At 42.8% G+C, this 15,188-nt stretch overlaps 1 protein-coding gene across 6 annotated transcripts in view; it reads left to right on the top strand.

Annotated features, from left to right (window-relative positions):
• The window catches only part of FNDC3B (fibronectin type III domain containing 3B), a 264,375-nt gene that overhangs the window by 194,728 nt on the left and 54,459 nt on the right, over positions 1 to 15,188 (top strand). For 5 of the 6 annotated variants that reach the window (XM_023753884.1, XM_023753878.1, XM_023753881.1 and 2 more), the window contains 5 exons: positions 6,652 to 6,776; positions 7,949 to 8,123; positions 10,154 to 10,240; positions 11,420 to 11,558; positions 13,401 to 13,472. In XM_023753884.1, coding sequence (XP_023609652.1) covers positions 6,652 to 6,776; positions 7,949 to 8,123; positions 10,154 to 10,240; positions 11,420 to 11,558; positions 13,401 to 13,472 — 598 coding nt within the window. The remainder of the gene's footprint in view (positions 1 to 6,651; positions 6,777 to 7,948; positions 8,124 to 10,153; positions 10,241 to 11,419; positions 11,559 to 13,400; positions 13,473 to 15,188) is intronic. The other variant, XM_023753882.1, reaches the window with a different exon arrangement.

Below are 15,188 nucleotides of genomic sequence, written 5' to 3'. Positions count from 1 at the left end.
AAACTAAAGATGAATCAATGGTCACATTTTTTCATCTTCTACGAAAATAATTGTTGGAATCTCTTCAGAGAGGCCTTACGTTGTGGGATGGTTTTGAGGGAAAGGGCCTGTGCTAAGTGCATGTGGAAAATAGAAGCCTTTATTTGGGCACACGGTAAACATTTGTGTGCTGGCTTGCACGCACACTTCCGCTCCCTCACCTCCTGCTTATTTGTAGTGCAGGAGGAATTTATAAAAGTTTACTGGGAACTTCATACTATACACATATATGGACATCAAAATAAAAGAGTGCAATATTGTATAACAAGTTACCCCAAAACCTAATGGCTTAGTGCAGCCACCTCCTTATGCTCCTGGATTAGGGGAGGGAATTTGGACAGGACACTGGGGGAATGGCCTGTCTGGGTTCCACAATCGCTGGAGCGTCAGCTGGGAGGGCTCACTGAGATTTGGATCTTCTGGTTGGGTCTTCACTCACAAGTCTAGTGGTCACTCACGGCATTGGGAGGCCCTCCTCTGGGGCTCCCTCACAGCATGGCACCCAGGAGGGAGTCAGAATCGCTAAAGTTAATGTTGCAGGGAAAAGACAGAAGCTTCACCTTTCAGATCCAGCCGTGGAAGTCACACAGCTGCATGTTCTCTCAGTCATGAGTGAGTCACAGCACACCCACATGAAGGGAAAGGCCTGTAGGTTTGGCTCCTCAATGGTCGGGAATCAAAGAATTTTGGGACGTGTCTAAAATCACCACCATGTGGCATAAGGCTTCTCTCGACTCTCTTAGTCATGAGAAACCGTTAATATTTTTCCTTTATCTTTATATAGCACATATGGTGTGTTTGAGTAACTATGAGGTCATGAACTTTGAAAGTACAACATAACTCTTTTCCTGCTTCTGCTGCTTTTTCTGAGTGTTCTGGCAGAGGGAGAAGGAAGACATGTGTACCCAGAAATTCATGGGTGGATGGGACTCAGACCCTGTACCCAGTGTGGCTCCACCTCAGGGACACTGCTCTGCCCAGTTAACAGATGGAGAGGTCACTACCTGCTCCCTCAGTGGTAAGGAGAGGGAGCCCATGAGGCAAGCTGAACTCCTGCCAGTTAATGCCTCCACCTCCACCTCCTTTGTTGCACTGGGAAGCAGGGGATGTGTCCTATTCCTTTGGGTGACCCACAGGACTTCAGCAAACTATTTAATTTTTTTTGGAGGGGGGGGCAGAGAAAATAAGAAATATGCTATAATTTTATGTAATAGCTATTTTTAAACTATAGATTAGAAAGTAACGGAAAATTATTCAAGTAGATCATTAAAGAGCAGAAAATAAAATAGAAAAATAGAGTGTATGTCCCTCAAAATATTTAAACCCTTTTATATTTATAACTTAATTCCAAATATCATTTTAAACAATGAAGTAATGTTTACAAGGTTAATATCTTTGTCCCTGTGGTTATTAACACATCTTGAAAAATGTTTCCAAGAGTGAGTCATTCTCGGCTGTGCAGCCACATAAGTATATTTCACATACTCCTCCAGCTTCCTTCCCTCACCCCTGCCTTTCCAAGACTGACAAAAAGTTGGAGGTGGTTAACATTCTTCAGAATTTAGCAGGAACTTTGTTGGATCCAGAAGAACATCTGGATTCATTGTTATTAGACTTGTAACCAAATTCATGGCCCTTCTCAGAAGGGAGTGAGGATGAGGATGGAGCAGCAGAGAGGCAGGTGCTGACAGTGTGTAATTTTCTAAGTGTTACCAGGCTGGGCTTCCCCACAAAGGTGGTGAATCTAGAACTGAAAGGAGGCCTTGCTCAGCAAGGATCAGGTAAATGAGATGTCCAACCTAGGCCAGGTGAACTCTGTGGGGAATAGAGTGCAGTTCATAGGCACGGGCTGCCCGACACGTGCTATTGGGAATGGAGAATCAGCCGGTCCAGTGGGGTCTAGAATGTAGAAGACATGCAAGGTGTTTTTGTCCAATAGTAAGAAAGAGGAGATCGAGGCAAAACTGGGGAGCTCCGGACCGGGGAAGGACTGGTCTGGTATATTGTGTGCACACCAGCCAGTTTGCTGGCATATCCAGTGCTTTCCTGGAGAGCAATTTTGACCGGAAGTAGAGGACATGTGCCCTGGGCCCTGGTTGGAAAGCAGTTCCATTTGTCTCAAGGCCCGGGTGCTGAATTGGTGCTCTCGGGCCCAGTCTGGGTGTGGGATGACAGTAGGTTAACAAGAACCATAAATTCAGTCGTGTGAGAAGCGGAACACTCAACTGAAGAAAGTCATGCTTCACCTCACCCTAAATTGAGTGCTGTTTATCGACACACGGTTGATTTGTACTTCAAGATTTCTTCACATTCTAGTGAAGATTAGCTTTGTCCTGGGATGAACTTAATGTGTGCTTGGGGGTGCCCAACATTTGAAATGGAAACAAGCCAGGGGACCCTGACAGTCGGCCTTTGTGGCGTGTGGACACTGGCAGGGGAAAGTGGGGCCAGAACAAGGCTAGGCGTCCCATGGCTCATGTCAGATAGAGCCCAGTGGCCAGGTCCACTCCAGAATGCTCACGGGTGTGGGCTCGAAGCCTCTGCTCCCCTTTTCTCAATTGGGGTGAAGTTTTCTTTCCTTCCCCAGGAGCACAGGAACTCAGGTGCTCATCTTAGACAGGTCTGACCCTGATTGCTCCCCTGCTGCAAACCTCATCTCCCAAGGTACCGAGAACCAGGGTGCTGCTGGGCAGCCAGGCTCCACTCTCCCCTGTGGACCAGCCAACTCCTGGGCCTTTTGAGACCCCCGTCACTCTCCTCTGTGGGTGGGACACACCACAAGTGGCCTAGCAGCAGCGGTTGACCAGGACAAGGCTTGGGCCACAGATATAACTGCTTCCTATGTTTGGCCAGACTATTGATGACAGCAAGCCTAAAAACTCAGATTACCCATTTCTTCTTTTTTTCAAATATATTTTTATTGATTTCAGAGAGGGAGAGATAGAAACATCAACGATGAGAGAGAATTATTGATCTGCTGCCTCCCGCACACCAGTAGGGACCGAGCCTGCAACCTGGGCAGGTGCCCTGATTGGGAATCTAACCGTGACCTCCAAGTTCATAAGTCAATGCTCAACCACTGAACAACATCAGCTGGGCTGATTATCCATTTCTCTCTTTTTCTTTAAATATATTTTTATTGAGCCCTAGCTGGTTTGGCTCAGTGGATAGAGAATCGGCCTGTGGAGTGAAGGGTCCTGGGTTCGATTCTGGTCAAGGATACATGCCGGGGTTGTGGGCTCCATCCTCAGTAGGATATACCATATATATATATATATATATATATATATATATATATATATATATATACACACATATGTGTGTGTATATGTATCTCCCACCTTCAAAGGCTGTTAAATCGAGTTGTTTACCCATATCTTCAGAAAAAAATCACTTCTACTGTCGTGGTAAACAACCTGTTTCCCTATTTATAATGGTCTGGCCCTCTAGCAACTTCAGCGCGAAATTATAGCTAATTTGCCTACAAATGTCAGGTGGTCATAATAATCTGGCCACTCAGTGTATATCTTTGTATTGATTTCAGAGAGGAAGGGAGAGGAAGAGAGAGATAGAAACATCAATGATGAGAGAGAATCACTGAGCGGCTGCATCCTGCATACCACACACTGGGGATGGAGCCCTCAATCCCGGCATGTGCCCTTGACCAGAATCGAACCTGAGACCCTTCATTCCACAGGCTGATGCTCTATTCACTGAGCCAAACCAGCTAGGGCTGGTTTCCCATTTCTATTAGGATCATGTTTTAGTGGGAAACTTTGCACAAGGATGATGTTAAATTATTAAAAAGTAAGTTTTCTTTCCAAGTAAAGCTAGTATATCTCAGTAATCCTGTGTAGCTTAAATTAGATTTTATTAGAACAGGGGTCATGGCACAGTTTATTATCTCCCAGAATCATCAGGAAGTTATTATTTGCCATTTATAAAACTTCATTGACATTAACAGCATGGACATTTTCAATTTTGATAAACAGTGACTAAACATTTATGTTATTATTCCTATCAGTTTGTTTGAATCTTTCAATCTAAAGCATTATCTTTTTTTAAAAAAAAATCCTATCTATTTCTGTCAACAAGAAGTGGATAATACTTTATTTATAAATGCTGTTCGCAACCTGGGCTTCCTCTTGGTTTACAAGCAGATTCTCAACATCACTTGTACCTTGAACTTATACTTCAATGCCTAAGCCCCGGAGCTGTTCGTGGGAGACACCGCCCGGGTGATTCGTAAGCCATCAGGTCGCTTCTCCGTCCTCATTTGCTTACTTCTCAGCTGTCGATTACTGTGCCCTGCAATGACTTTTATGAATGTTTTTTTTCTTTCCAGGTAGCCCTTTTAAAATAATCTCCATGGCATACATGAATATTTTACTCAAAGCTTCTTTCATGTCTGCAATATTTTCACCTACTTTCCATTGTGTTTGCTTTATTCTCAGTGACTTCTAAAAATTCACCAGTAGGCCTTACTTCTTTAACACTGTGACCTATTTGTTTCTAAAACCTGATTCTAAGATTTCTGCAAATCTGGGTCTTTTCTTGTGTTTTTAACGACTGTGCACGTAACACATCTTGGAAGGTAGTAAGATGGAAAATTTGGCATGCTTTGTCTAAACAAGGTGGAGTTTATTTAGCAGTTGTTCCTGATACTGAAGTAGAAATTAAAAATAAAAATGTTCGAAACATAGGAAATGTCTTAAAGGTCACAGAAGGCCTCCCCCAGCCCCGTTCTTTAGTGAGCTCCTTTAAAAGAAATCTAGTTCCCATCAGTGATGCCTCCCCACTCTTTTTTTCTCATTTAAATCACAGACAGCCTGGTTTTCACCATATTAAAGCAAATCAACCTAGTAAGGCACAGACTGACTTTTATTTACTGGCTGTAGTTCTAAGCACCAGAAATGGGCAAAGGAGTCCAAACAAAGAAATAGGAAAAATGAGGCATTGAAGGGGAGCCAGCTTTGGGTTTGGAAAGGATGAGGCTTCCGTGGCGGCAGGATGTGCCTTTCTTGCTCTGTTTACTTTGAGCTCAGAAATAGAGGAGAAAGAAGGTAGATCACGCTACGGCCTGAAAGGGATACAAAACATACCAGGGCAGAGAGTGTAATCAGACACTGGGTGTAGTTATGCAAATGTATGTAGAATAAATCGTCTGCAGCAGCCTTAATACTCAAGGTTAAAGTAAGCGGAATGGCACAGTGACGTTACTCAAGTAGCAGTGGGAAAATGCTATGCTTTACTGTTTGCACCCGAATGTATGTTGAACCCTGATCAAATAAGCTTCGGATCTTAAAGACTAATCGGACTTCTCTCCCTCCCTGGGGTGACACCAGGTTGCTCTGGATGGGGAGGGAGAGGGTTAGTTTGAGGATGACTATAGCATGGTTGTTTTTAGTCTCTTCACCCTAGTGACGCTTCAAGCTAGTTGTGTGTTTATTTTATTTTTAATTAAACTATACCTGGAATGTGTTTTAATGGTAAGAATTTGGAGGCCTACTTAAAGGAAGGAAATGCTTGAATTTGCTTAGGAGAAAAATGCACTTTCTTCTTTTTTTATAGAATAAATTGAGAACTTCAAACATATTTCTGAGGGCCCTGGGCACAACCATCTGATTAGAATGCTAAGATACATTCAGCGTTAGCAGGTGGTTTTCTTTGCAAGAACATAGATAAAATACTGTGGATTATGGCTATGAAATATTTGTTCTAGCAAACTGCTGATGTGAGTATTTCATGCCTTGGAGCATGGCACACCACAGTTAAGGTTTTTTGGTTTTTTTTTCTTACTCACTGGTCTATTAAGAGAACCCACTGAAGTGTTTTCTTTTCACTTCAAGGAATTTGAAGCATCATGTAAGGCTAGGAAGGCATTAAAAACGTATTTCCAGCCTCATAAGACACTGAAGAGTAGCTGTAATACATATAAATGAATTTGGCCAATGTCCTACTGATCAGACATTCATCTCACCTCTGCAAGCATTGATTGAGCTCCCAGGTTGTCCAAAGCACTGTTATGAGAAAAGCCGATGTGGACGAGATGGTTCCAAGGCATGTGACCAATATCTAGAAATCAGTGAGCAGGTAGCTCACCATCGCTGGAATGTGCATGTGTGGAGGCTGGTGGCTGCTGCGAGCTGGAGAGGAGAGGAGGCCTGGGGAGGCTGTCTGTGGTGGACCGAGCTGCGGAGCCTGGCCCTCGGGTGCAGGCAGTCCCTGAAAGGACTGCGTTTCGGAGCCCTTGGGCTGCAGACTCACTGTCAGTTGGTGAGATTGGGCAGTTGGACCAACCTGAGTGAAGACGATCTAGAAACTGTGCGTTGTCATGCGCCTGAGAGGACCTCTTTATGTTATTAACCAAAAGCCACTTCGGAAGTACAGTTCATCTCAGTTACAACATTTTCTGCAGGGCCTTTATGTTAAGGAGGGCCTTTCCTTGTAGACACTTGGATGTGCAACCCGAACACTTCCCCAGAAGCCAGCCTTCCCTGGGTTCTGTGCATCCAAGCCAGGAAGATAAACAGTCCCGCAGAATGTTCCTTCGTTTTCTATGGTTGTTTACTTTTTAAAAAACTTAGGTGCCTTGTTTCACTTTTTTCTTAGGGCAAAAGAAACAGTGGTTTCAGACAGTGCTTCTTTGGGAGCCAGAAGCACTGCAAGTTGACGAAGCTTTGTCCAGCGATGGGGTACACGTTCCGGCTGGCTGCTCGGAATGACATCGGCACCAGGTATGACGTCTCCTTGTCCGCATCTGTGTGATGGTTCTGAGTCTCCCCGTCACGCCCTGGAAGGCATAGGAACGCCCGCTGCCCCCACACTGAACCAATCTGAGCTTTTTCGAGAGGGGATCTTAACCGGAGAGTACAAGGCCCCTTCTGAGGTGATAACGCCACTGTGTGGCCTCTTTGCCGTCTTGCCAGCTGTAATGCAAAGGCCCCCGAGAGGGGCTCTGAGAACCCAGGTGGCGGTAACAGTGCAGATATTGAAAGGAATCCCTCTTGGACTTTTTGTTGTTGTTGTTTTGAGGTCATGTGCCTTTTTTATCACTTTAGCAAGCTCCTCATTCCGTGGCCTTTTTCAGTTACATGTGAATATTCCCTCATACAAAGAAAGGTGCTGGCAGCTTTGTTGTCTAGCTGAGGGCAGACACCGGATTGGGGACAAGCTGACTGCCGGGACGCAAGAAGAAAGACAAGAGCAGGTGGACAGTGAGGCGACAGTGGGTCCAAGATGCTTTAAAAGATCGTATTTTAGTTGCACTTCCTGGGTAACTTGATTAAGGGAAAAGTATTTTTCTTTCATCACTGCTTGTTGAAAATCCTAAAGGTTCAGCACATCATTGGCCCCCAGCCTCTTTTCCAGCCTAAAATCTTAGCATCACAAGGTTTTACAGCAGCCCTGCCCACCCATGCTCGCCACTGTATTTTTAGAGTTCACCAGTTAAAAAAGTCATAAATTAAAGGCTTCCATGGTTCAAGAGTTTGTAAATGATTGGAAGCACCCACAAGCTTTTGCGACATAGCACTGTATATATTTGTAAAACATTTTTCTCACCGACAGACATCATTTGTGCTCGCACTGATTCGAAGGCTCCTGGTAGCTGTGGCTCACAGCTTGGTAAACATTGCCCGACCTTGTGCTTTCTGCAGGGTGCTTTTGGGGGAAGATCAATTCTTACCTATATTGTCCTGTATCGTGTTGTGCTCTTTGAGCATCAGGCTAAGGGGGGACATTGGCAAATAAAAGTTGTGGTAGGAGATATCTCACAAAGCCTTTCTTTACTTGCTGAACCTGTCAGGCCCCAGACTTTGCAACCCAAGCAGCTTGGGCAGTGGGAAGCTTACCGTCCTCGTGTGGAATCGCTCCTAAGCTGTGTGTCCCTGGGCTTGTTTCTCTGCAGTGGTTATAGCCAGGAGGTGGTGTGCTACACACTAGGAAACATTCCTCAGATGCCCTCTGCGCCGAGACTTGTTCGAGCGGGGGTCACATGGGTCACGTTGCAGTGGAATAAACCAGAAGGCTGTTCACCTGAGGAAGTGGTCACCTACACCTTGGAAATCCAGGAGGATGAAAATGTAAGCTTTGCCGATTTCATACCCTTGCGTGTGTTCAGTGGAAGTCGGTATTGTCATAACCACGGGGCACCATGAAATGAGATGAGCTACATAAATTCAAAACCAAACCCTTAATTTCTCCCCCTCCGACCACCACCACCAGCCTCTCCTTTCCCATCTCCGTGAATGGCATCTCCCCTTTGACTTTGGGAACTCAAAACCCTTGCAAGCATCCTTGACTGCATATATTACAAGTTAACATCCTTTTAAAGCCTCCTTCAGGAATCATTCGTAAATCTCACTATTTCTCAACCTCTGCCCAGCTATTATTACTCTTTTACAAGCCACCATCAGCTCACCCCGGGGTTATTGTGATGGCTTCTTCAGTATTTTACCTACCTTCCCTTACTGTACCAGCCCCTGTCCGCCCCGGAAGCAGAGTGATCCTCTTAGATAAAATGAGGTCATGTCAGTGCTGTGCTCAGAGCCCTTCCCAACTTGGTGCTGTCCTGTGTCTTCAGAGTAAAAGCCTGAGCACTTACAATGCCCACAAGTCCCACGCTATTGAGCCTTTGTTCCTGCCACTGTCCTCTCAGTGAGCACACCAGGCGTGCCCTGGCCTCAGGGCCTTTGCATTTCCTAAGCCTTGCGGCTAGCGTGCCCTTCCAGGTATCTCTGACTCACTTCCTCGTTTTCATGAAGTCTCTTCTCCCACGTCACCTCTTTCAGAAGCCCCTTCCTGGAACAGTGATGTCCAATCCAACTTCCCATGATGATAAAAATGTCCTATAGTTTGTGCTGTCCAATACGGTAGTGCCTAATCCCACGGGACTGTGAGCATTTGAAATTTGGCTGTGGGCCCAAGGAACTGAATTTTTGCTTGTATTTAATTTAAATTTAAATTTAAAGTGGCCCAGCTGGGTTGGCTCAGTGGTTGAGCATCGACCCATGAACCAGGAGGTCACAGTTCAATTCCCAGTCAGGGTACATGCCTGAGTTTTGGGCTCAATCTCCAGTGTGGGGCATGTAGGAGGCAGCTAATCAATGATTCTCTCTCATCATTGGTGTTTCTACCTCTCTCTCCTCTCCCTTCCTCTCTGAAATCAGTAAAAATATATATATTTTTAAAAAGCCACATTGTGGCTGTCTTATTTAACCTGCACTGCTATAGAAAGCACCTTGCTAGGTCCACCATTCTATCCTTTTACCCAGCTTAATGTTTTTGTCATAACACAACACTATATGGCAAGCTTCATGTTTATATATAGTTTTGTTTGTGTGTTTGTTTTCTTAGTCACTTTCCCCACCTGGCATGTAAGCTTCTATGGGCAAGACTGTCTGTTCTTGGGCAGTGTTGACCCCATAGAGCATAGAAAAGAGAGCCTGATGCATAGAAGTGCTCAGTGATATGAATGGATGGTTGGATGGATGGATGGACGGACGGATGGACGGACGAGAATACTGTGGAATGAATCCTCTTAAAGGATCACGCCTTCCCCATCCAAGCTGTCCTTTCGCCCTTGGCCAGGAGAGGACACTGTGTGGTCAGAAATCTCAGGCACGACTCACATAGCACATTGCAGCTCCACAGTGCAGACCTCAACACAAGAGGCTTTTTCCATGACAACATTGTGAAATAACTTTCTTAAGTACCTGCTGCTTTGTAACAAGTACCATTTGGTGGTTACGTTTTTTTGTTTAAAATGCTTATTGAGTAACCAGGAAAATTTGCTCTGAAGGAAAGCATTTGGTGACACTACTCCAAAGCAAATTTACACTCTCTCAGAGAGCATTGTTCTCATTTAAGTTAGTATTAGCCTCATGATAAAGTGGAACAGACCCAGGAAGTACAGTGGGATAGTGTGACGTTTTACCTAACGCTAGAATGCTAGCCACAGCACCAAGGGCTCCTAACCCTCGTTTGCAAGTAGCTGCCCGACCTCTGGCCTGCCGGTGATGCGGAGAGAGGCGATATAAAAATCCTACATACACAGGTATTTAGTGCCCAGGTTTTGTGGTACTGATGTTTTTTTCTGGCTTTGCCTTTTCAGGATAACCTTTTCCACCCAAAATACACTGGAGAGGATTTAACCTGTACTGTGAAAAATCTCAAAAGAAGCACACAGTATAAATTCAGGGTGAGTCAGTCATTTTGGTACCTGAACTGCTTTAAAAAAGAAGCTGTTTTCTGTTTCACCCATTTATGTTTCAAATTGACTCTATAGGTTAAAAAAAATGTTTTAAGTTCGAAGCATATACATTTTTGAAGTAACATTTATAAAATGCACACCATACTTTCATTTTACAATCTACTTTTGAGAGGGAAACAGTAATGTGCTGTAGTAAGTTGTATCACAGCATGGCCAGATGGCCTCGCCCGGGAAGACCCAAACCCAGCGCACCTGTCTCTCACCCGCACGGCACACCCTGCTCTTTGCTGTTTCTCCTTTTCATCGGATTTCTCTTTTATTCTCCACTTCCCTTCGCTCTTGTGTCCATTATTTTTCCTCAGCCGTTTCTATTTTTCTTTACCCACTCCCTCCCCCCTTAGGCGTTTGCTTTGGTTATTAACAGCCAGCATTAATGTCACTGTAGGACTTTGTGTCTTAGCCACAAACGCTGCTTTGCCTTCGGTGAGAGAGGGAACCCGTGCTGCAGCACCGCTTGTCCGGCTCGCAGCCCTGTTTTCTGATAGGACAGTGCGTTTTGGAGAGAGGAGGTCCCCCGCCCCTTCTCTAACTGGGGGTCTAATGGTGTTGCCTGGCATGTAGTAGTCACTCCGTAAGCAGCTGTCGGAGTAGCAGGTGAAGGTTGTGACTCAATTTGAGGAAAAGGATAGTTTCTGATATCGTAAGGACCCTTGCTTTTGGTATTTGATGCTGGCTGTGAGAACATGGCTGCACTGCTAGCATTTCTCCACAAGGTGGCATTGCCCTACTCTTAGACAAGTGAGGTTATTTTTGTCTGCTTGCTGCCCCTCCATGTTCTCCTTCCACTAAACAATGCGAATAAGGTGGTGATATACTGGCTTTGTTTTGTGTCTTCTTGAAAGGGTAAAAATGTCCTTAGCTAAAACCCACCTTATTTTATTTTAAATTGTTAATAGCCAACTATACAGAAAATAAGAACTTCGTAGAGAAACACAAGTCAGTAGTTTGCGATTGAGAAAGAAAATGTGTGTGTGTGTGTGTGTGTGTGTGTGTGTGTGTGTGAGAGAGAGAGAGGGGGGGGGTACTAGGGATGCCTTGATCTTGTCATGTCATTGCTTTAATAGCTGATGTCTAAAGCATGTTAATGTTATCTCGGTTGTGGTACAGCTAACTGCTTCTAACATGGAAGGGAAAAGTTGTCCGAGTGAAGTGTTGGTGTGCACGACAAGTCCCGACAGGCCTGGGCCGCCCACGCGACCCCTCATTAAAGGACCAGTGACGTCACATGGCTTCAGTGTCAAGTGGGGTATGTTTTGCTGCTGTTACTTCTTTTCGGACAGATTTTTTTAAATGTATTAATTTCAGTAGTGACAAACCAAAATAAAAAATAAAAGGGCAGTATTACTTGCAGGTGTTTTACACATTTGGAATAAGCATATGAGAAATATCCAGAGAACTCCACAAATTGGTAAATGGACAATTTAACAGCATCTCACTTTCTGATTTTCCGTATTACATGGTTTTCCTTCTGTATCTTTAATGTATTATTGATTTGAATGTAGTAATCTCTGAATATGTATTTCATTCTTCAATAGCTTGCCCTTAAGGAAGTCATAGTTAATGTAAAAAAAATTATTTATAAAGTTAATATTGAAGATAAACTTCAAAATGTAGGTATGTCATCGTGAGTAAATTTTGATATACAAAATGTTCAAGTTAAAATGAATTAGGAAAACTCTAGGGGTTTGTTTTGTGTGTTTTGTTTTGTTTTGTCATTTGTATGTAATCAGAGGCCTTGAACTTCAGGAATTTTTCATATTGAAGTTCATTATACAGTGTGTGGGGACATCAGGTAGAAGGAGATTGTGGCTCATCACCTCTGTTTTTATTATGTCAGTGAAATGAGTGCCATTAGAATGTTGACAAACATTTGCAATTATATGTAAAACATTTATGATATATATATAAATATCATTAATGTCATATAATAATATTTGCTACCTAAATGGCAAAAAAAAACACAGTAGAAATTTAAGATTTTACCTCGCAGCCAAGTAATGTAAAGGGAATTTAAAACCTTATTAAATAATTATTGGAGACCAGCCACTGAGACATATAACTGTTTCAAGTTACCTAATAATTTTGAGAAAGAATTATTAGGGTATGTATTTCCCTGGAAGATGGATATGATTAAGAGAAACTATAAAAATCTAGATGTGCTTTTTGCCATACTGTAAAGCTCTTTTCTCTGAAAATCCTAGAAAGTTCTGTTCACACTAAGCATTTACTTTTATTGGCCATATGCTATAATATTTAACTTTATAATTATTGTTTTAAATATCTATTACTGAAGTCTGTATTCATTAATGGAAATAGCAGGTGAAGAGAGGGAAGTAAAGTTCCTAAATCTATATGTGAGTAATCTGAGGGCACATCTAAAATACAGATAGTAGAGGTAAATTCTGCGTAGTCTTACAAAATTACAATGCAAGAAATGTTTCTGCTCAGGAAAGAAAACCCTTGCAGGCAGTCGGGAGTGGACTAAATACTCAAAGTGCCACAGGCCTCTGGGAGTAAGCCAGGGCCTCCTCCTCAGACCACCTCTTTAGTGCACGTTCTCATTGATCCACAACTGTGGTTTCACATCAGTTTCAGTTGGGATATAAAGTTTGCTCAATAGCCCACTGTGGTGGAACAGATAGATTTATTATATTCTGACATTTTATTTATTTTGTCAATGAATTTTGCACTTCTCTTTCCTTCATCCTCCATCTCTCAGAAGAATCTGGTCAGTGATAATATCAGTGAAATAAAAAATATATATAAATATTTCATCTTATATAGAAATCACTAGATATTAAAAAGCAGGTTTCAGAATTCTCGAAGTAAATGTGTTAACATAACTCTTAGAAAAATCAGTTCGTATTTTGAATTTTGCTCATGTTTCACTAAATGAATGCTCATTGCCATTTCTAGCTCTATAGAACTTTGAATAATCTGATAGTATTTAAGCTTCCTTGGTGTTTATGTTCTTTTGTTTTTTAAAGACAGGGGTTGCGTGAAATAATATTAACTGTGCCCCTTGTTTAAATGCAGAACTGAGGTAGTGTAATACATGATTTTACATGTATGTTTGTTTACTTTCCAGATCCTCCAAAGGACAATGGTGGTTCAGAAATTCTCAAGTACTTGCTGGAGATTACTGATGGCAATTCTGAAGGTCAAGTTTTGGGAAATGGTTTCATTCAAATCCAGTAGCAACCCTATTTGCTAATATGAGAAACATCTATATATAGTAATAGTGGGCTAGCATTAATTCTAATGATAGAGCTATTATAATAAAGAAACCTTAATCACATATTGACAGTTTTTCTCCTTTAAACACGGCATTTTTATCATGCTTTAAAATTCTTATTTCTTTAAGCCAGAGGTCCTAACTAAGAGACTAATTCAATGTAATTTTTCTTCCCCTCTCTGGGCACACTTTCTCTGGAAATTCTTATAAACAGAGAGTCGGAAGCAATCAGCAGGAAGGGTAAGGTGGAGATAGCCAATGAGTATGGCAATCTACAAATTCCCATGTACAATGATGACAGACAAGATTAGTATTACTGCGGGCTGGTGACAAGTGTCACACTTTTGTAGCAAGCGTAGAAAATGTTCTTTTCATCTTTGTTTGATTTCTGAGTCAGATTATTTATACATTACTTGTCATAATATGTGGATTAAACTGGGACAATGTTGGATATTGAGTTCCTTGAATAATGTAACATTTTTTGTAATTTTTAAAAATTCTTAGCTCTTTCTAATAAAATTCATTAGGCTTTAATAGAAAAAAGTATAGTCATCAGAACTAAAAATGATTTCTCTCACCATTCTAATAATCCTTGTACTCATTATCTTAATAAAAAGCGACCCATACATATGGAAAAAAAAAAGAGTTAACAGTAACTTTTACAAACAAAAACATCCAGGTGTGTGGCTTGCCCTGTATTCTGCACCACAGTAACCACCTGGAGTACTTGGTTTTCACATGAACAGGTCCTATTTTAAGCTAAAAAAAACCTGAGAATGCTTTGAGATGGGCACAGCTGTTGTTAACATAAGCTTTACATTAGAAACCCTCTAGACGAGGCCCCTGGTGTATGCAGTGGCTCATGATGAAAACCTGAGCACATTTTGAATTTTCTTGGCTCTCTCGACCACTGATAACAAATCAAAAATAGATGCCAGTCTCTCCTTAAAGCCCTCAACTTTGCTGGTGCATACAGTGGTGATTAATGAATCTTTGTAGTGGTCTTTGTTCCCTTTTACCTTTTTGGTACAAGTTTTATAATCAGCAATGTCAGGGTAATTAATATTCTCCCTTCTCCTGGGGCCCTAGTACATGTAACTTAATTGTAAATCTAACTGGATCAGCAACTGTGGGAATTTGTGGAAGTTACATTTGTAAAATATTACAGAACAGGGTAAAACATTTTCCCAACAACTTCATGGAGCAAAACAGTCAACTGGAAACGTAGCATTAGTGAGAGCAAAACAGAGGGGAAGCCAGCCCAACAGCCCAACAGCCCAACGTGGGGAGGCCGGCAGCCGGTGGAAGCACCCAGACTCCTCCCCTGGCCCTGCTCGCTCTCTAACCCCAAGAAGTGGTCAGGTAACGGCATCCCACTCTGAGTGTTTCCTCTGTAGTTTGTTACAGTCTCGGGCGGTTTTGTCTTCTAAGTGGAGCTCCATGAAGATGGCAGGCCTTTACCCAGAGGACTCAGTGTGCAACGGGAGGATTTCCCTCCTGCGGCCTCCAGGCAGATAAGAGCAGGAGGCCTCACAGGCCACCAGAACCTCAAGGCTGAGCAGCCTTCCCCTGCCCAGCGGCCCCGAGGTCTCACACCAGAACCATCCCACAGCTTCCCTGCCACTGTTCTGCTCCTTCACC

The sequence above is a fragment of the Myotis lucifugus genome, unplaced genomic scaffold, assembly GCF_000147115.1.
Source record: "Myotis lucifugus unplaced genomic scaffold, Myoluc2.0 scaffold_53, whole genome shotgun sequence".
Lineage (NCBI taxonomy): Eukaryota > Metazoa > Chordata > Mammalia > Chiroptera > Vespertilionidae > Myotis > Myotis lucifugus.
This window is presented reverse-complemented; position numbering and strand designations above follow the sequence as displayed.